This window comes from Physeter macrocephalus, chromosome 15 (assembly GCF_002837175.3).
Source record: "Physeter macrocephalus isolate SW-GA chromosome 15, ASM283717v5, whole genome shotgun sequence".
Classification (NCBI taxonomy): Eukaryota; Metazoa; Chordata; class Mammalia; order Artiodactyla; family Physeteridae; genus Physeter; species Physeter macrocephalus.
Window position 1 is genome coordinate 8,228,110 of NC_041228.1, and position 21,986 is coordinate 8,250,095.

Consider the following 21,986-nt stretch of genomic DNA (forward strand, 5'->3'; position numbering starts at 1 on the left):
ACTCAGCCATAAAAAGAAACGAAATTGAGTTATTTGTAGTGAGGTGGATGGACCTAGAGACTGTCATACAGAGTGAAGTAAGTCAGAACGAGAAAAACAAATACCGTATGCTAACACATATATATGGAATCTAAGAAAAGAAAAAAGGTCATGAAGAACCTAGGGGTAGGACAGGAATAAAGACGTAGATGTAGGGAATGGACGTGAGGACATGGGGAGGGGAACCGGTAAGCTGGGATGAAGTGAGAGAGTGGCATGGACATATATACACTACCAAATGTAAAAGAGATAGCTAGTGGGAAGCAGCCGCATAGCACAGGGAGATCAGCTCGGTGCTTTGTGACCGCCTAGAGGGGTGGGATAGGGAGGGTGGGAGGGAGACGCAAGAGGAAGGAGATATGGGGATGTATGTATAGGTATAGCTGTTTCACTTTGTGATATAGCAGAAACTAACACAACATTGTAAAGCAATTATACTCCAATAAAGATGTTAATTAAAAAAATAAAATATAAAAAAATAAAGAAAAAAGAAAAAGAAAATGATATTTGGCAGGAATCAAAGGGAAATTTTAGAAAACTTGGCAAATTCTAAATAGGGTCCAAGAGGACATAGCAAGTGTAAAAGATAGAGAATGGAGACAAGTAAGAATGCAACAAGATGAGGGCAAAGGCAATAGTTAGAGATAAACAGGTGCTGAATGAGGTAAGGAAGAGCAAAATGGAAACTAGCACTGAAATAGCAGAATTAAAGTCTGCAATGGCGATATTAAATAGAAGGAATGACATGGAAAATAAAGCAAATGTGGAAAATAGCTTGAAGACCCTTCTAAAATGTAGCTAAAGGACAAGAGCTAAAAACTATGCAAGATATTATAAATATAGAGGACTTAGATGAAAATCTAATCAAAGAATTAGTTATGGTCACACCAACAAAATCAGAACAATTTTAGAAGTCATAACTTTTTTGAGCTTAAAAACATAAGAATTAGGGCTTCCCTGGTGGTGCAGTGGTTGAGAGTCCGCCTGCCGATGCAGGGGACATGTCAGAATTCCTCCATTACAAGGATAAATATCTTATAACTTTTCAAAAGGTGCAAAGAGGTGTTACCCACAAAGGAAATATTTAAAATTAAAAATCACCACCACCAGCAACAAAAAACATCCTCCTGGCCTCAAAATTCTCTCCAATAAAAAATGTCAAAAGAAAATAGAAAAAAAAAATAGAAGCATAAGAATTAGAATATTCAGATCAAAAGCAATTAACGAGTTCTAAGTAAAATTACCCAAAACAGACCAATGTCAAAATTCCTCCATTACAAGGATAAATATAACTTTTCAAAAGGTGCAAAGAGGTGTTACCCACAAAGGAAATATTTAAAATTAAAAATCACCACCACCAGCAACAAAAAACATCCTCCTGGCCTCAAAATTCTCTCCAATAAAAAATGTCAAAAGAAAATAGAAAAAAAAATAGGAGCATGAAAAGATCATCTCCACATACTGTCACCATCACATCTTTCCTTGCTCAGCCTCTGTGGCCGTCCTGATTCTATGAATGAACTGTCTGTGATCTAACCAAACTCTCCAGATGTGTGTTGGCTCCTATTTCCCCTTGCCTTTGAAGGACTATTTTTCCCCCTCTGACAATTCTCTCTTCTCTCCACTTCTTCACTGAATTTTCCGCTATACATCTTACATTAGAAAACATGCTGTAACATCTCCCTTCTTCAAAATAAAAACATTCCCCTCTACTTACTGCTCTGACCTGCTTCACAGCGAAACTCTTAAAGCAGACATCTATATCTTCTGTTCCAATTATTTTCTCATAATCTCTGAAAGCAACTCCAATTCGGTGCTCACCTCTTCTCCAGGCTCCCCATCACGGAAGCATCTCTTTTTGAGGTCTCCGGTTCTCTCTGCATTACCAAATCCATCAGTCAGCCCCCATCCTCTTCTTTTCTGACCTTTCAGCAGCTTTTTACACCGTTAATCAGTCCCTCCATTTTTAAACACGTGTTCACGTGGCATTAGACACACCGCTTTCATTTGACTCTCTTCTTATGTCAGATGCCCCCTCTCACTGGATGCCCTCTGCCACTGGATGCTTCTTTGCTGATTCCTTCTCCTACCCAGGCCTCTGAAAGTTGGCATGTCCAGTCATTCATTTCTAGGACCCCCTTGTCTTCTGCATTTATACTCATTTCCTACATAATCTCATGACTTTAAATAACATCTCTAGAGCTCCAGCAGCTCCTAGTTGCCAAATAGGTAACTGGGAACAACCACCTCAGTAAAGAAAATTTAGGAAGGTGGACTACGTATTGTAAAGGCATCTTGATAGTGATGAGGTCGTGAGAATTACTGTCCACTGATCCCGAAGGAATGGCTGAGAGGATAAACCATGCTTTCAGTGACCACACAGGGGTGAGAAGAAAAAAGTCAAAGTCCGGAGGCTAGCATGGATGGTAAGCCACCCACACTTTGGGATGTGGCTCTGAAGGACTGTAACCCAGGAGGAAGGTGAATTAGAAGCCAGCCAGGCCTCAGAAAGCCTCACAGCCTGTCTAAATGGCTATCGAAATGGCCCTGATAGTGGGCCTTGAACCTGAGTGAAGGTAATGAGTTCCATCTACACATGCCTGGCAAAACCCAGACATCTAGAAGTTAACATCATCCATGGACTCAAATTGTAGGTAGATAGGTAGGGAGAGAGAGAGAGAGAGAGAGAGAGGGAGGTAGAGAATCTTTTTTCAAATAAGTACCCAGCCCACCGTGAAAATTAAACGAGGTGCTCAGAGAGACTTGAGCGGGATTCCAGTAGAAACCTAGTCGGTATTTTGGAACCTGGTTATACCATGTTCCTACTCTTCCTCCTCAAGGGAAACTTGAGAGTCCCACGGTTGTTGCAGAGACTAAATTGTGAGACGCAGACTCACATTTGAACTGTTAAACACTTCCTAAATTTGCAGCCTCCCAGAAGCAGAAGCTTCCATAGGGAGGTGAGTACAGTGGTTTATTTGGGGAGTATGGGGGTGCTGGTCATGGAGTAGGGAAGGAAAGGCAGTCAAGACAAAGTGTCAGCAGCCCCAGTGGGAAAGCTCTAGGAGACAGTGCAAAACACATGCTTCAGAATAATTCTACCTCAGCGGTGATGGAACTGGGATAGTAGTAACCAACCGCTGAGAATATTTGGTCGATGGCTGTTCCCTGCTGCGGGGTGTGGGAAATGGGGTGATGTGAACTCGCCAGCACTTCTGAACTATCGCTGGCCTAGAACAAACAAGAATAATCGTGAACTTTTTCAGGTACATGGAGGATATTTCCCACTGAGACTATCTCTAGTAAGATTCTAAAAGGATATTTTCTTTTCCTTTAAAACATCATTATCATTCTTGATGTTTGTCCTAACCTAATAAAATATCATTTGCAATCTTAGGCTGTGTGTGTGTATGATCCTCCATGGGGAGCTGTCAAATAAGATTGCACTTTACAAGTATAAAAGAATTTTGAAGGAACCGTTTGATAGTTAGATTTTTTTTGCCTTTTATTTCAAAGCCATGAAGCTGTCTTGTGCAACTGTCAATACTGATTTTACATATACATGTCAGTAATTGCACCTTTAAAATTTTTCCTCAGACAGCTTGGGTATCTTTGGAATCAAAGCCAGTATTCTTATCCTTCTTATTTTTCTGATCAATTTTTCAAAAATTTAAATTTTCTTTGCTACCAATTATGTCTTTATTTGAGATAGAATATACTTCAAAAATGTTTGACTTATCCAGGTATTTTTATCTGTTCAAAGATTTTTAAATAATTTATATATTTTCTAATTGTGGATTAATGACCTTTTTTAAAGAGGAAAAAAAGAGCTTGTTTTCTTTAAAGGAATATTTTTGTTTAATAGGCTCAGTGAATTATGTGCCTTTCTTAGTGAAGTCAATCAGAACAGTTAACAAATCATGAAGTTGTTAAAATGTCAACAGTAAATTTGGGTATAAATACTAACTTCCTCTAATGCCAGAGGGAAATAAAAAAGTCTTGATTGATTCCAAAGTTTTATATTAATAGTATTCCTTTGCAGGAATCTGAGCTTTGCATATTTAACTGTTCAACGCCAGTATTATGGATAATTAACTAATAAATATGAACACCAGAAATATGTAAGAAGGTGGATAATTTACAAGTGCCCCAGTTCTTCTGAAGGTGACTTAAGTATTGCCAGGCAGTCGTCTATGTCATTTGTGGGGCAGGGCCTCACTGCAGGGCACTGTTCAGCCAGTAACCGACACACCTCCCCTCCCCTCCAGGTCAAACAACGGGCTTATGTCAAGACAGGTTGCTATCTAATGGGCTTAGACAGTTTGGAAGTTTTACGAAGAAAGAAAAGTGGAGATGTTTTTAGAAATTACTGATGAGGCATGGGTGAAGACACTAAATGTGTATACTTAAGCAAAATGAGGGTGGAGGAAAAACATGCCTCATCCATAAATAAACTATATGAAAGTTATTAATCAGACGAGGGAATGATTTAGCATGTTCGGCTTGCCACACCATGGAACTAAGGTGGTAGAACTCAGAAATGGAGAACTTTCTGCAAAATTCTGAAAAACTTTAGACAATTAATGAATTATTAATTAATCAATTAAAATATTTATTCAATTTATGAAAGATTTATTAAGTACCTAGTATGAATGAAGCACTGTGCAAATTACTGTGGAAGCGAAAAATAAATGATAGGTCCTGTCTTCTTGTTGAAGCCACTGACTGTCACCACCTCAAACCCAGACCTGCCCTTTTGCCACATTTTCTAAGTCCCAGTTTCAGACAGACTCAGACACTTGTTAAGTAGTTTCTCATTCTTCTGCTTAAACTTGAAATTATGTTACCAACTCAGAGACTACTGTCACAGTCATAGCTGCTAGGATTTTTATGGTTCCCTAAATCTCTCCTCCACTAGTTGGACCCACAGCACCAACAGGGCCCAGCATGCATGAAGCTGCAGCCCACGAAACTCCTGCCTCTTCCCCATTTGTAGACAGAATAGGCAGGAATAAGCATCTCCAGGGGTCTTTCCTCTTAGTTCTAATCTGTTGCCATTCATTCCTTCGTTCGCTCATTCAAATATTCCATGTATTTTAATGAGTACCTACTGTGTGCTGGACACCTATGGTAGGGTCTTGGAAATGCAAAAAAAAAGGAAGATGTGTACTGAATTAGACACCCTAAGGATATCCTTTTGCAGCTTAGGACTGAGGCTGTGATATCTTCCTGCTATGTCACCTTGAACTGAAGACCTAACGAGGGCTTCTCATTCCCCAGTCCCCGTTACATCCCTCACCCACGAGTCCTCGGCTACTGAGACACTGTCATCTTCCTAAAGTATTAGTCTAAAAGTCTATAATCTTATAGAAATAGCTTTAATTATTTTGAATAAGATTTCGAAAAGATTCCAAAAGTTATTATTTTCCTTGGAAGAAGTAGTGAAGGTGGTACAAAAAGAAAACAATGTGATTTATACAACTTAGATTAAAACATGAAAATTGGAAAAGTGTGAGTGGGGAGAACAAACTTATAAATATTTTCTATTTCACAACCCCCAAATATATATATTACGCTTTATTCATGTTAACATTGAATATAAATGTTTTTAGGGAAATTGAGTAGAATTAAATAAAAATAGGTAAATTACAAAGTATTACAGAAAATAAATGCAAACGAAAGTCAGTACAGTTACATGGAATTGAAAAGCATGAGAAAGGAAACATAAAAAGAAAATCTGTAGGAAAGTAATTGATGTTAAATCAGGTACGCTATACAGTTTACAAGAATCTAAAAGACACAGGAAATGTATAAAGAAAAGAATGCATAAAGCTCTATTAGATGAATGCAAGTAAAATTAAAGTAGTTATGACAAAATTAATATCAGAGATGACAAAATTTAAAGCACAAAAGCATTTAATGGAGCAGGATTATTCTATAGTAACAAAAAATAATATAAAATAAAGATCCACTGCCTTGTATTTATTAGATGTACAGTATTTAAGTGTATAAAATATAAGTTCTTGTAAACATAGGGAAAATCAACAGAATCAGCTCTACTGGAAGATTTATGACCAATTTCTGTCTTTGATATGATCAACAAAAAGTAGGACCATTTATTATTTGAATAATATAATCAAGATCATTTTAAAAGTTCATAATAATTGACAAAACTCTATGAAAAGTTCACTTTAATTTCCAAATGAAAAAATTATAGAAATTACATTTAATTACAAGCCAATAGAAATAAAATTGTGTATGAAATAGGGTAAACCAACAAATAAAATTGGAAAATTCAAAATACTGTCCTAAAATGCGATTAAACCACAAAAGGAACCAAAAATATGTATTACTTGGAAAGTTAAAAATGTAAACATTAGCAAGCTATACAGGCTTTAGAATCAAAGATGCTTTACATGCAGCTGCCAACTGAGAAACCAATTTGTAATCGGCATGACTAATCTGAAGTGGTTAAGTGAACCCATGATTTCCTTCTGCAGATCTTTTTGCCTCACAGTCTTTCCTGTCTCAGAAAATCATCATCTCCCCCGCTGGCCAAGTCAAAGAGTAGGAGGCATCCCTGACATATCTCTGATGCTCACAACCTACATCTTGTTGGCGCTTCTGCCCAAATGTACCCTGAATCCAGTCACTTGTCACCATCTCCCTCTTCACTCCTGTCCAAGCCAGTGTCATCTCCCAACCAGACCACCTCTGATGCCCTCTCCCTGTTTTCCCTGATTCTGTTGATTCTTTCTCCATGCGGAAGCCAAAGTGACATTTTAAAAACATAAATCAGTTCATTTTATTCTGCTTAAAGCCCACCAATGGCTTCCCATTGCACTTGGAGTGATATTCACATTTCCTTGTTGTGGCCCTGAAGGCTCCGTACGAGCTAGCATCTGCCTGCATTTCTAGCATCTTCTTCTTCTACTTTCCTCTTCTCATTATGGCCGAGACTCGGCTTTTTTTTCTTTCCTGGAGCACAGTAGCCTCACTTCCCACCACAGAACTTTTGTACTTGCTGTTTTTTTCTTGCTAAGTGCACTCTGCCCCCTTTTTCTTTTCACACCTGTCTCCTTTGTATCACATAGGTGATACAAAGTGCCTCCTTTATAAACAGGCACTTTTCCTGATCATCAGTGCTAACGTGGCCAGCTACACTCCGTCAGTCATCTTTCTCAGTTATATTACCTGGCTTATTGTTATTACAGTATTTATCACTGTAAGAAACGATCTGATTTGTTCAGTTTTGTATGGTTTGTCTTCCCCATCTCAGAGTAAGGTTCATGATCGTAGAGACCTTGATGCATCCAGTGTTTGGAATAATACCTGTCTTCTGGGTACCAAATAAATATTAGTTGAAGAATGAAACCCCAAAACTACTTATCACGGCTTGTGGTTTTTGGATATTTTTCCCAGCCAATCACTTGCTTATTATTTTTAATTCAGTAAGATGAAGTTTTTAGATTTAATTCTAATATGAATTATTTTATTTCTATTTGGATTGTTGCTTCCTATTTCATGTCCATGAAATCTTTAGCTTCATAGATATTCTCTTTTGTTTTATTCTAGGGGCTTTATCATTTTAGCTTTTTTACCTTTAGGTCTATGATCCATTTCAAATTAATTTTTACATAAGATTGGGGGATATTGGTTAATTAGGAAAATATCAGGTTGTCATCTTATTTCACACCTTATACCAGAATAAATTTCATATGGATTAAAGAATTAAATATTATTTTTAAATATTTTAAAAAAGAAATAAAAGTATGCTGTATACCTGAAACTAATATAATATTATAAATCAACTGTACTTCAATAAAAATAAATATGTAAGTGGAGATAAAGATAAATATTTACTTTTATTCTCTGCAGAGATTGGCTAACAATGGCAGAAATCACCAAGGAAAAGCAATAGTTTTGGTTACTTTAACCAAAGTTGTATGTCTAAAACCACCATTCATAAACATTTATTGTTCATTTATACTTCATCCATTTATTCATTCATTGAGCAAATAATTGTTGAGGGCCTGTCATGTACCCAGCACAGAAATTCCTCCTGGGGTTTACATTTTAGTGGCAGGAAAACAGACAATAAACTAACAAACAAGACAATATACAGTTTTTCAAATGCTGACATGTCCCATTGCCGAGGAAAAACACCACAAAAGACCAAAGAAGATATAATATCAATATTACATATAAATTCATGAAAGTGTTTCAGAAAAATACCAAACCCCAATAGAAAAGAGGTAAATCACAGTTACAAAAGAAGCACAAAAAAGTCTATGGTATTAGAGTTCCCTCAGTCTCATGGCCTCCTTGTTTAAATAATTTAACAATACGTAGATAATGTGTTTACAGGACAAAATTCCAAAGTATTAAGTTTACAAGTAAAGGAAACATCCTTTCCATCCCCCTTCCCCAACTATTTGGTTCCCCTTTCCAGAACCGCTACCAGTTTTCTAGCAAAACAATCAATAAAATTCCATGCCTGTGAAGGTTCAACAGTACTCTCATAAAGTGCTAGAGGAAATAGAGGATGATTTAATCTTTTCGAAAATAAAATTGTCAACATATATCAAGCTTAAAAAGTACTTTATGACTTAATAATTCTAATTTTTTACTCTCTCCTAATAAAATGGATATATGATACCAATTTATGTATACAGGTAGACACCATAGTATAATTATGAGACATTGTAAACCATCTAAATATCTAAAATCAGTCCATTAAATGTGTGTAATTATACAATTATTATCTCTCACCTATAGATCAAAGTATATCATTTTAGTGATGATGGAGGATGTTTCATCAGTGCAGTGACCATGCTTTTCTAGTTCACCATAGCATCATAGCTCCTGGTCCAGTTCCTGGGATGTTATAGGCATCCCATAAAAGTGGGTTGTATACATGAATTGCATCCAGAAAGGCTAGAAGCCGTGGGATCAGCTAAAACTGTTTTCAAAACTTGCCTGATCCTAAGAATCACCTGGAGAGAGTTTGTTCAAAACACTAGATTCCCAGGCCACTATCTGCATAGTCTAATTAGGTGGTGTGGAAATGGGTATTTTAACAAGCACCCCGCAGTTTGAGAACATGGAGTAAATCAGTAAGTGTCTTATGGAAAATCAGGAAACACTTAAGTATTGAAAATTATGTATACAGGAAATTTACGCGGGAATTTATAGGAGGAATTCAGGAAATGTACTGCATAGGTAGCAGAAGATCTGAGATGCCAAAGAAGGGAGAGTAAGACCACCTTGAAATTTGTAACATTACAGGCCACCACCACTCCCAGGACAGAGGGAGGAGGTGATGTTGGCAGAAACCATGCCCTAGGGTCCCCTGGAAGAAGCCAGACCTGCAGCAGGCGCCTTGGGCAGCCACAGGGTGTAGACTCTGCCGCTGCTGGAGAAGTTGCTCACGTGAATAGAGATCATGGGAGAAGCACCCAAAGTCTCTTTCTTGGTCCCCCTGCTTCCCTCCAGTGCTTCCCATTGGCCAAGCCCAGCTGGAAGCCAGATGACGTGGGAAGCTGGATAACGAAGCCTGCAGGGTTGCATCTCCCTGTAACAAACAGAGCAGGGCCAGAAATGGATAGGACGACAAACAGGCTCAGAACCTGTGTTGTGAGTTTGGACACCGTGGCACACCCTCATTAAACTACTGAAGAGGCCTGGACTGAAGAGGGTAAAAGCCAATTCATAAATCTTGAATCTATTTAAGCAGAATCTCCCTTTAATTTTCATGTTAACATTCATGTCCCTCCATTCTGGGGCAGCTGTGGGTAATGGATTTTGCTTCATGCAAATGTCCCCTTTGACGAGGATGTATAGGTACTCGGTGATCTTGAATGCAGAGTCCAAAACCTACCTCATGAGAGCCAGTGGGCAGCTAGAGAAATATGCCTATATCTGGAGTCTGTAGGTGAATGAAAGCCCCAAAGAACAGCTAAATTAGCCAACAGTTTACGAGTGTTCTTACAATCAGTTTGCTGGCCATTACACACATTTAGACAGTTTCCTAACAGGATTGTATGTCATTAGTATTTTCAGAGTAGAGTTGGGGTGGGGCGGAACTTGACTGTAATAGTTGAAAAAGAGATAAAATTATATTTTTATCTAGTGAGGAAAGAGACATTTTCAAAAGCCGTCACTCCCCTGGACTTGGTATTTTTGTTAACATCACGCACTTTGGCTAATGAAAATAGGAAGTGCGTTTAGAATGTTGCTCTTTCAGCTGAGATGAATACCTCTGTCACTTAAAAAAAATACTGCAAAAGTCCCCATCACCTCTTGTGCAAAGTCCAAACACCTTAAAGTCTCCCAAGATCTGACCTCTGCCTAGTTCTTCAGCCTTATTTCTAGCTATTATCTGCCTAATATTCGGTGCTCGTTTATGTGGTCATTTACCTTCCAGTCTTTGTTTATGCTTTTCTCTCTCTCTGGAATATGTTCTTAATTCCTTATATAATCTTCATCTCATAATCTCCATCTTCTGGCAAATTCCCACTTATTCTTTAAAATTCACATCAAATAGCACATCCTTAGTACGTCTTCTTTGATCACTGCTCCCCACGCTGCCCAGTCTGACTCCCTCACTTGGGCTTCTGTAGAGTCTGTGCATATTTCTATCAATTGCACTTTCTTAGTGTATTTTAATTGCTTTTGTGTCTTTATTCCTCATGAGATGATCAGGGATAATTTTTATTTTTTAAAATTTATTTATTTATTTATTTCTTTTTTGGCTGCATTGTGTCTTCGTTTCTGTGCGAGGGCTTTCTCCAGTTGCGGGGAGCGGGGCCACTCTTCATCGCGGTGCGCGGGCCTCTCACTGTCGCGGCCTCTCCCGTTGCGGGGCACAGGCTCCGGACGCGCAGCCTCAGCGGCCATGGCTCACGGGCCCAGCCGCTCCGCGGCACGTGGGATCTTCCCGGACCGGGGCACGAACCCGTGTCCCCTGCACTGGCAGGCGGACTCTTAACCACTGTGCCACCAGGGAAGCCCAGGGATAATTTTTAAATCTATCCTTCCATATCTATTGCTCAGTGCTATGCTTGGTGCATAATAGATACTCAGTAAATATTTCTTTGAGAAGATTGAATGAAGGTAATTGTTGAAACTGTGATACAAAATGAAAATATAAGAGAAAGAGAAATTTACTTCACATTCTCCTGAATACTATTATTTAAGAAGCCAGGGAGGCTTCCCTGGTGGCGCAGTGGTTGAGAGTCCGCCTGCCGATGCGGGGGACACGGGTTCGCGCCCCGGTCCAGGAAGATCCCACGTGCCGCGGAGCGGCTGGAAAAAAAAAAAAAAAAAGAAGCCAGGGGAAATTCACAAGAAAAAGTTAAAAGGTCAGTTGTTTACATTTTCTTTTGTAACAAATATCTTCCATTATATTCCATTTTCTTTGTCCATTCACTCTTGCAACTTCCCACTAGCAAGTCTTCATCTGAAATGGGAGGATTGTTTACATATTCTTATTTAACTTCATGTAAATAACTATTAAGCTAAACCGTAGAAAATCACTGTTTTCTAGGTCAAAAATAGTCAGGGGGCTTCCCTGCTGGTCAGTGGTTAAGAATCCTCCTGCCAATGCAGGGGACACAGGTTCGAGCCCTGGTCTGGGAAGATCCCACATGCCGCGGAGCAACTAAGCCCATGAGCCACAGCTACTGAGCCTGCGCTCTAGAGCCCGCGAGCCACAGCTACTGAGCCCGCGCACCTAGAGCCCGTGCTCTGCAACAAGAGAAGCCACCGCAATGAGAAGCCCGCGCACCTCGATGAAGAGTATCCCCTGCTCGCCCCAACTAGAGAAAGTCCGCGCGCAGCAACAGAGACCCAACGCAGCCAAAAATTAAAAAATAAATAATAAAAATAAATTAATTATAAAAAAAATTTTTTTAAACCTATAAAAAATAGTCAGATGTTGGTAATTTCTATGGTTCAACCTAAATATAAGGATTAGGAGGTAGGTCTGTCTCCCTCACGTCTGTTTACTGTATTTTGACACAGCTCACCTAGGTAGTCTGGATTTCTTGGCATTGGTAACTTTTATGGTTGGTAAAGCAGCCACGTACATCTTAAGGTAAATGTAGATGGTCTCAGTGTAGGCTGCTACCCCAGGGAGGTAAAGGGACTCCATCCCACCGTGCTATTTAAACCAAAGCTGGAAAACCAGCTGTCACGAAAGCCTTTGAAGGTTCATTTGCTTTCTGAACTAAAGGGGACTCAGTTCCTACCTCCATGTTCACTCCCAACTTTCAACTGCATGAATCTATGCGTTAAAATAGCCTAATATTATTAAAATGTTAATTTGTACCTTTGTGCCTATCCCACAATTGAATTTTCAAGTAGTTGATACATTTCCCTCTATGGATTCAGGAAACCATTTGCTCCACTTTGTCTAATTTATTAAACATATTTTGGCCCTTACACCTTTTCCATTAGTCATCCCTAAGCACCCTTCGTACAAATGAATAGGAAGTTTGATGTTAATGCGCATCGTTTGCTAGAGGAAGAGTAGCACACTGGGCTGCAGGTCTAGAGGGAAACCACATGTTACAATTTCAGTACCTTGGAATTCTGAACTTTGGTCCTCTACTTGGGAAAATTAGATCTCTTATCAGAAGAGTTTTTCCTGCTATTCAACTAAATATCGTTAAGATGAATTTTGGTGTCAGTATGAATGCTGGTGTTAATACTTTTCTTACTGCTGATTTCTTAATTCCCCCTAACTTTTAAACTTAAAAGAACATTTGAAACTAAATGAGCTGAAAATATCTTTTAAAAATAAGCAACACATTGAGATTCTGGTACATAGCAAATTCCTGGTGAAGAAAAGTTCCAAATTTGCGATTCTATTTGCATTTCCATAAACACAGAGAATCTTTGTCTGAGCTTATTATGGGACAAATAACAGTGTTAGAGAGATGGGGTGTTGTAAGACTCTAATTATGCATGTGCTCCCATTCTGATTAGCGCATTTATAGCATGAAGCAGTACCAAACTTGTGCTTTGGGCTCAAAAGCTTTTTTTCTTAAAGGTGACATCTTCGTGAATTTTAAGTGACATTGGTCTCATTAACGTAATTAAAATATTAAAAATAAAAAAGGTCTCAGATGCCACTGCTCCCCAGGAAGCAGACCCTGGGATGGAGATGCGCTTGCAGAACATTTGCTGGGGAGCAGCCTAGGGATCCACACGTGTGGGAGGGGGAGGACGCAGGACTGGGAAAGGAGAGAAGCTGAGCTGCGATGCTGGCCTGACGAGGCCCCAGCCACTGCCTGCCCAAGCTCTGTGGCTCCCGTGGTCCTTTAGATAAGTCGTCCTGGGTGGGGCTAAGGGAGCAGCCGACACCCCACATTGATCAGAGAGATTGAAACACAGGCTCCGGGTTCTCACGTTCAGTTCCAGGTCCCAGGCATGTCAAGGAAAGAGCAGGGAGTCCCAGCACTGAAAAGGCCACGTGGTCAAGGACCTCGGATAAATTAGGGGTAACTGGTATGGATGGATGACCTTCACTCCCGACTCAGAGTTGGGCGGCGCACGCCTAGGTTTGGGGCTCACTCTGGTCACGTTCCCACGTCCCTGGCTTGGTCGGTAGAAATGAAAGTTACCTAAGAATGAAGTAAAATGAGAACTTTAGCGTCTCGGTGACGCCAACAGCATTACGAGTTGCTCTGGGGCCCCGGGTCGGACAGCCCGAAACGTTTCCATCGTTGCAGAAAATTCTCCTGGGCAGCACTGCTCCCCGACGCCCTGCCGCCATGCCTCTCGGAGGGAGGTCCCGCTGGCCCCACTCACCCCCGAGACACCCCAGGAGGAAGGCGCCAGCTTTCATCACCCCGGCGCCTACAGCCACTCTCCGCTCCCTCAATTGCAAGACATCTCTGTTTAGTCTCCTCAACTCTGTCTTTCCTTGCCCTCATATTTGACATTGATGTGGCTTAATAAACCAGAACTGGCCTCGATAGAAACTGAAAAGCATTTCCATTTCTTTATGGATAGGCCAGGAACATGGGGGAAATTTTTGTATCCATCACACTAGTTCAATTAGAGAAAAGAAAAAAAAAAAAAAAACAAGTTAAGTTTTCACTTTAAAATAGTGTAAACATAAATCAATCAATTAATTAAATTAAATAGTGTAAACATTCCTACCCTGGCACATGAACCTCCAAAAATGTAACATCATGGGCCAGCAAGAAATGAATGGAAAACAGTAAAATTGGCGTGAAATAGACTTTAAAACATAGCAAATACATCATTTTGGAATTAGCTGCCTCCAAAGCAAACCTCATTTGCTGATGGTAAAAACATGCTTCACTGAGCGATCCTTTCCATGAGTCACCTCCTCTAATTATCCAGTGAACACTGCATTGGTGGCTTCCATTGCTCGCTCTTCACCGTGGTTTCCTTCTACATGTTTTTGTTATGCAGAATATACCTTTTAAAAAATGTTTCTGAACAAACTCTTCCAGCCTTGAAACTCCCTGCGTTTGGTACACGCGGCATTTGTTGTTGTCGTTTTTTTCTCTTCTGGAGTCTCAGCAAAAGTCTGGCCATCACACAAACCACTGGTGATGCTTAAAGGTATTTTCCCTAGTCGAGTGTTCAATACATAATTGAAAGGGTGGTGTTTAAGCAGATCCTTCCTTGCTGCATTGCACATAGGCCCTCCCATGAGGTCTGTGGGAAGGGACTGAACTAAATCGCACATACACACACAGATTGAATTTTTATAAAATATGATGGAAAAATATACAACTGCACTCTCTAAAAAAACGGATGCTTGTACCACCACATAGGAGACGCATTGCCATCAAGGGCAATAAGAACACTCACCTCCCCAGATTTGATGCTACAGTCCCCCAGACAAGGATGCCTTGCTTCATTTGCTAAGTCACCGTCCGTGGATTGACGCACACATGTGATAAACAATGGGCTAGGCTTTCTGGGGTTCTGACCAATGGCATCACTACTCTTGCGCTTTGAGGCCATTATGTAAACGAAGGGTTACCTGAACCCGAGCACAGTTGATCCGATAACCAAGGCAGCTACTAAGTGACTAAGGAACTGGTGGGATACGCTGGACAAAGGGATGATTCACAGCACATTCTGGGCAGGGCGGAGCAGGGTGGTGCAAGAGTTCATCCTGCTGCTCAGAATGGCCCACAGTTTTAAACATATGAATTGTTTATTTCTGGAATTTCCATTTAATATTTTCAGACTGTTGACCGTGGGTAACTGAAACGGAGGAAAGAGAAGCCTTAAAGTGCTTCCTTTAATTGAAAAGGTGAAAGTTCCTGACTTAATAAGGAAAGAAAAAAAAATCATATGCTGAGGTTACTAAGATCTGCGGTATGAACGAATCTTCTACCCGTGAAATCGTGAGGAAGGAAAAAGAAATTCATGCTGGTTTTGCTGCCGTACCTCAAATTACAAAAATTATGGCCACAGTGAGTGATAGGTGCTTAATTAAGATGGAAAAGGTATTAAATCTGAACAAATTTGTAACATGTATTACGGTATATGCTAAAATTGTTCTATTACTAGTTATTCTTTTTAGTATTTTACTGTGCCTAATTTATAAATTAAACTTCATCACAGGTATGTATGTAAAGGAAAAAACATACTATATACAGGGTTTGGTACTATGTGTGGTTTCAGGCATGCACTGGGGGTCTTAGAACGCATCCCCATGGATACAGGGGGACTATTGGAGCTTTCTCATGCCCCATATAGGGGCTTAAAGTCAGACTCTTTCATGGAATATGTAGTGGAAATTAAAATGTTTTAGCATTTAAAAAATATATAGTGTATATTTTTGAAGATGTATCAGAGAGAATGTATCACTAACTACGTACTGTGTTTTTGTTTTAGGTGGGCGAAGTAATCACAGGCTGTCAAGGAACATCAACGCCAGTGAAAAGCACGCCGGGCAGCAGCAGGGAGCAGACAAACAAAAGGTGCCGTCCCCTCAGCCCGTCTTCACTTTGCTTAGAGTTCTCTTCCTTGTCATTTGGTGGCTCGAATGCACCTTCCAAATAGGTACAGTGACTGGAAGTTTAGAAAGGAGTCATACCGTGAACATTAATGTTTATTCCCCAAACTTAGACTCTTGGTTTGTAGGGCTCAGAAACAGATCTGTGCATGTTTAGGTTCCACCTTCTGGTGACGGTAATAAAGGTGGCAATATCCACACCAACGACAGCTACATTTCCCGGGCACTTGCTTTGTATCGGGCGCCATTCCGGGTGCTTTACCCACAGTAACGCATTTAATCCTCGCCATTTTTACCCTCAGTTTACAGACGAGGCAAATGAGGGAGGGAGGAGGTTGGAATGTCCGGAGGTCACGTAGCTGTGACCTGTTGGGGCGACTCTGCTGAGCCCTGTTCATAACGCTGCTCACACCGCCTCCCTTTTACGACCCAGGTGTCATGTCATAGATTCCAAAACTCTCAGGGCTGCAAGGACCAAGAGGCCCCGTGTGTGCCCTCCTGTCAGTCATAGGTCACCTTCCAGCCTTGGCTTAAGCTTCCTTCTCAACAGGATCCTCACCCTCTCCAGAGAATATTCATGGCATTCTCAATATTCCCCCAGTGTCTGAAAGCTTCTCTTTGATTCCTAACTGAAGGTTCTAGCTCTGCCCTCAGAGACACCCCAGAACAAAGCCCACCTCCCACAAGCAGTGACAATCCTTAGAGTATTTCAGACAAAGCTCTCATTGTTTCTCAATTCTTCCTTAGAATGAACATCCCAGCTCTTTCAACCTTCCTTCTCCTTGCCATAATTTCCAGACTCGTACCATCCAGATGGCAAAATCTATTTTGGACCAAGGCAAACTATCTTTGAGATACAAATGTGTATGCTAGAATTATCACTATAAAAATACCTGAACAAGAACTATATTTACGTCTTGCATAATACAAGCAGTCAGGCATTCGTATATATTCAAAGACAGCTGTCAAATGTTGTAGAGATTTTCAAACACGGGGTTTGTTTCAACAACAGGTATGGAGTTGAATTCCTTCTGCAAAGCGGATTGCTGTTTTTAACCTTGGAAAGCCACTCTCATGTTTCCCAGCTTAGTGATTTCCTTTTCAGATACATGTGTAATTTACAGAGAGTCAAGGGTATCAGGACCACCATGAATCTTCACGGTCATAATTAGCCCCCAGCGGCATCCACACATGTAAAGAGTTTGAATCTAATTTATGAGGGATCGCAGGCATTGGAAACCAGGTCATTGCCAACGTTTGGAGCTGGTTTTCAAGACTCCAGGAAAACCGTCATTACTGTGATTTCACTTGATTAGCGATATCCTGGCACAATTCGTCATGATAGGACCTCCTGCAGTATTTTCACAAAGCCTTTCTTTTTCATTTTCATTACTGAGAAAGGATCACCTCACGACCGTTCATAATCCATCGATGGGAAGGTTGTTTGTGGTGCTCCTTAATCATTGACGAACTTCCTTACCCACGTTATCTCAGCTTCCGGCTGGGCAACCCATTAACCAAACAGCCGCCTATAAATGCTGCACCTGGGAACGAGGTCAGGCAGGTTGTTGGCTTGGGGAAAGGACTACAGAGGCAGCGGTACACTGGGGGCAGGGAGGTCGGGAGAGGCCCCTCAACCCTCTCGTAGCCCGAGTGGTCCTTTCCTCATGCTGTGGAGACAGAGTGAATAGAGGGAGAAGATAAAGGGAAGGAGAGTTACGTTCATTGGGACCAGACGGGGTCATGTTGGGGGGAAGGTAGCTGACCCAATGAACTCTTGTGGTCCTGTGACACTGTACGATGAAGGAAAACACACAACTTCCTCAAAAATGGACTTACTGAGTACTGAGTGCCTACCCTGTGCTATATGATGCTATGCGTTATCTTTACTCTTCAAAATAACTGCAGTATAAACCCTCGTACCCACTGAGGTTCAAAGAGACTGAGCAATTTGTCCAGGATCGCAAAGTTGTTACGTGAGTGGTGGAGCCAGAACTATAAAACGTAGCCCATTCTTGGGCTTGCCTTCTTACTCTCCTCATGGTGTCTTTTTGAAAAATTAGACTTTCTTCTTTAGAGCAGTCTTATTCGGTTCACAGCGAAATCAAGTGGAAGGCACAGATTTCCCGTATACTCCCTGCCCCAGCTCAGGCGCAGCCTCCTTCATTATCCACATCCCGCGTCAGAGTGCAACATTTGTTACAACTGATGAACCTGCATGCATGCATCGTTAGCACCCCAATCCATAATCTGCGTTAGGGCTCAGTCTTGGTGTTGTGCATTCTGTGGGTTTGGGCAGATGTATAATGACATGTATCCACTACTAGAGTGTCATACAGAGTAGTTCCACTGCCCTGAAAATCCTCTGTGCTCCACCTATCCGTCCCGCTCTCCCCACTCGCAGCCCCTGGCAACTATTAGTCTTTTTACTGTCACCATAATTTTGTCTTTTCCAAAGTGTTATGTAATTGGAATTATGCAGTACGTAGCCTTTTCAGATTGGCTTCTCTTCCTTAGTTATATGCATTTAAGGTTCCTCCATGTCTTTTCATGGCTTGCTAGCTCATTTCTTTTTAACGCTGAATAATATTCCGTCGTCTGGATGGACCACAGTTTAATTTATCCGTTCACCTACTGAAGGGCATCTTAGCTGCTCCAGTTGTTTGCCAATTATGAATAATGCTGCTATAAACATCCTGTGCAGGTTTTTATGTGGACATAAAGTTTCAACTCCTTTGGGTAAATGCCAAGAAGCACAATTGCTGGATCGTATGCTAAGAGTATGTTTAGTTATCGAAGGAACCGCCGAACTGTCCTCTGAAGTGGCTGCGCCACTTTGCGTCCCCCCCCAGTAATGTATGAGGGTTCCTGTCGCTCCACGTCCTCGCCAGCGTTTGGTGCTGTCAGTGTTCCGATTTGGACCATTCTAAGTAGGTGTGTGGTGGTATCTCATTGTTGTTTTAACTCCCATTTCCCTGATGATATATGGCAAAGAATGATGGCTTTCTTTCTTCCCAAGCCTGTATCTTTTCTTTTTCGCGCATGATTGCATAGGGAAAAAATCCAGTACAATGTTGAAAAGAGGGTGATAGCAGGCATCTTTGTCTTATTGCCAATTCCAGATGGAAAGTTTTCAGCATTTTACTCTCAAGTCTGAAACATTTTATCTAAACGTAAGTGTAGTGGTTTTATAATTCATGCTTTCCTAGTCACTATCTGAAATTTTTATGTCTCTATTTCTGTTCTCGTTGCTTCTGCTGATTCTTATGCAGAGCACCCGTTTACTTGAGTGCTCGTTTACTTTTTCCTGTGATCTGCTGCCTTGCTGGGGGCTTCTCAGAGGTCCAGGAGGTGCTCTGCCAGGGAGCATTGATGTGTGCTTTGGGGCAGACCCTAAAAGACACTGCTAGTTTAGAACCAGTTCAGCCTAAGTTCAAGATTGAGGGTTTGTTGTTGTTTTTTTAGCTGCTATAAACCCATGGAAGTGCCAGCCTGTGGTGACAACTCAGCCCTCTTCTGTCCCACTGGGGCACCTCCCCTCACAGCCCCCTGGGGAGGCGGGCAGAGCAGGTTTACCTCTCATTCACTCGTACAAGAGGGGGAAGCCCTTTGGGACTGCACCCTTACTGGGGAGAGGGCATCCTGTTGGACTGCCCGCCTGGCATGCTCAGGGCCTGGCCCTCTGTCCCCAGACTCTGTACATCCAGCAAGACCAAAGCCTGACTTTAGGGGCTCACCGAAGGCCCTCAGGGCAAAGGTGGTCTCAGGACTCCATTCCCCTTTCTGGGTTCCTCCTTTCACTGAATTCTGACCTTGTGGATCCTAATTATCTTACCACATCTTTCACGATCTCGGTAAAGTTTTTAGTGGGTAGTAGGAGTCTTTGGTCCAAATAATCTAGCCCAACAGATTATCATTTCTTTACGTTCTTTAATAGAAGGAGTCAATCGCTGACGTATTTTACGCCTACTGCCTACCGATTTTAGACATTTTCTTTTTTCTTGCTTTCTTCCATGGAAATAAAGTTATTCATTCCATCTTCCAGCTATTCTTACTAGGCGCCAGAGGTTCTGGTCTGACAGCCAGGTGGCGGGTAAAACCAGCAATGGGCATCCGTCACTTTAGGCCTGTGACATAGGGACGGGAAGCAGCCAGGGAGAAAAGCCCCTCTCCTCTCTCTTTTGGGAATGAGTGTGGTCCTCAGGTGCCTCAGGCCCAGAGATTCATGAGTCACTGAGGCCCTGCAGGCAAACTATTCCTCACAGCATCTGAAGCAGGGGCTCTGCAGGTAACTGTATGCATACTAGCTAAGCTCATAGTTTTATTACTGAGATCCAGAAATTATGACCCAAGAGATATGCCTACAATTGAGATGGGCTGCTTTTCCTCAAAGTCAAGGACAATATAATTATAACAGATGAATTTAGATATTTACTTAATTAAGCCATAGATATCATAGTCTTTTAATAAGAACAGACTAATTAAAAAGTACACTATAGTTAATAGTGACTGTAATGCGAGTCTTTGAAAACTGTAACTTCTCAACACTGTTTGTAGCGTACAGTCTGGGACTTCAGAAAACGCCCTTTTATAGTCTTTGTGTACTTTGTATTTTTCGTCAGCATGTCCAGGAGTATTAGTCAAAATACTAAGGAATCAAAAAGTCAAATCTTTCAGGGGCTGCACAGATTACAGGAAAGAGGGGGAGGGCTGTAAGAACAGCAGAGTTTACACTTCCCAAAGAAAATCGGACCTCCTTCCCCCACCAGATTGTGTCTGCTGCACGAGTTTGGTCTGAGGACCTGAGTTTGGAGCTCCTGGATTAGACTGACTGTGAGATTGCTTAGGTCAGAGATAATTTCTTATTTAATTTCGTTAATCCACAATAATAACTTTTTTTCATTTATTCAACAACTATTTATTCGGTAAAGCTATACGCCAAAGATACCAGATGAAAAAGACAGCACCTTTGCTTCAAAGATGTCAGTCTTATAGGGAGAACAGGTCGGTCATGAGACAATTACATGACGATATGATAACTTTTCTATTGAGCACAGCACTGCACTCCTAGATGTTACCAGGAACCTTGTCTGTTTGCACAGACCATGCTACTTCTGGTGTCTAGCACAGCAACTAGAATACAGTAGGCGTTTAAGGTATATCTGTTGAATAACTGAATGGATGAATGGTGCGGTGATTCCAAAATAATTTCTAAATCATCAATATCCCTGGGGGAACTTTATATAAATACAGATTACTGGGTCCAACTCCAGGCCTACGGAATGGAAATTGCCAGAAAAGCAGCCCTGTGACTGTATCATCTAGAGTTTCCTCTATGACGGTGATAAGGGGACTCAGTGGCCAGCAGAGCTGCTTCCTGGGTCCGTTTCACTCCAGCTTTCGCTGGAAGGACGGAGTGCCGTCGGAGGAGCGGGTCCTTGTGGGAGGGGAAGCTGTGGGCTAAGCGTGGCGCGCATCTGAACTTGTAGTGCAGGCGGGGTGGTCTGAAGCAGCAGGGTCCAGGAGCCTGAGTAGCTCCATTCAGGAGTGAGGACTGCCTGGTGTGCTTCTATTATTGATCTTGGCTCTGGGGCATGGCCTGCGGTATCATTTCAATCATCAGAGCAATCTTAGGTAAGCAGAGTCTCCCAGCCGCCCTCTCCTCCACCTGCCTGCACGTTAGCACGGCCCTGCGGCGCTCTTTTGCACTTTATTCCTCCAAGCGTCGACTCTTGCTTCTACTAGGCTCTAAGCTGCTTGAAACCAGGGATGGGGTCCTATTTTTGCCTCCATGCTCCAGGGGTAGTACTTTCCAATATTTGCTGAACAAATGAATGAATGAGTTGAATCTACTTGAAACTTACTTAAAAATGATATCTCAGGGCTTCCCTGGTGGCGCAGTGGTTGAGAGTCCGCCTGCCGATGCAGGGGACGC

At 41.5% G+C, this 21,986-nt stretch overlaps 1 protein-coding gene across 1 annotated transcript in view; it reads left to right on the forward strand.

Annotated features, from left to right (window-relative positions):
• Positions 1-21,986, forward strand: part of DNAAF11 (dynein axonemal assembly factor 11) — a 75,911-nt gene that overhangs the window by 53,465 nt on the left and 460 nt on the right. Inside the window, exon 11 of the mRNA XM_007106424.3 lies at positions 15,931-16,016. Coding sequence (XP_007106486.2) covers positions 15,931-16,016 — 86 coding nt within the window. The remainder of the gene's footprint in view (positions 1-15,930; positions 16,017-21,986) is intronic.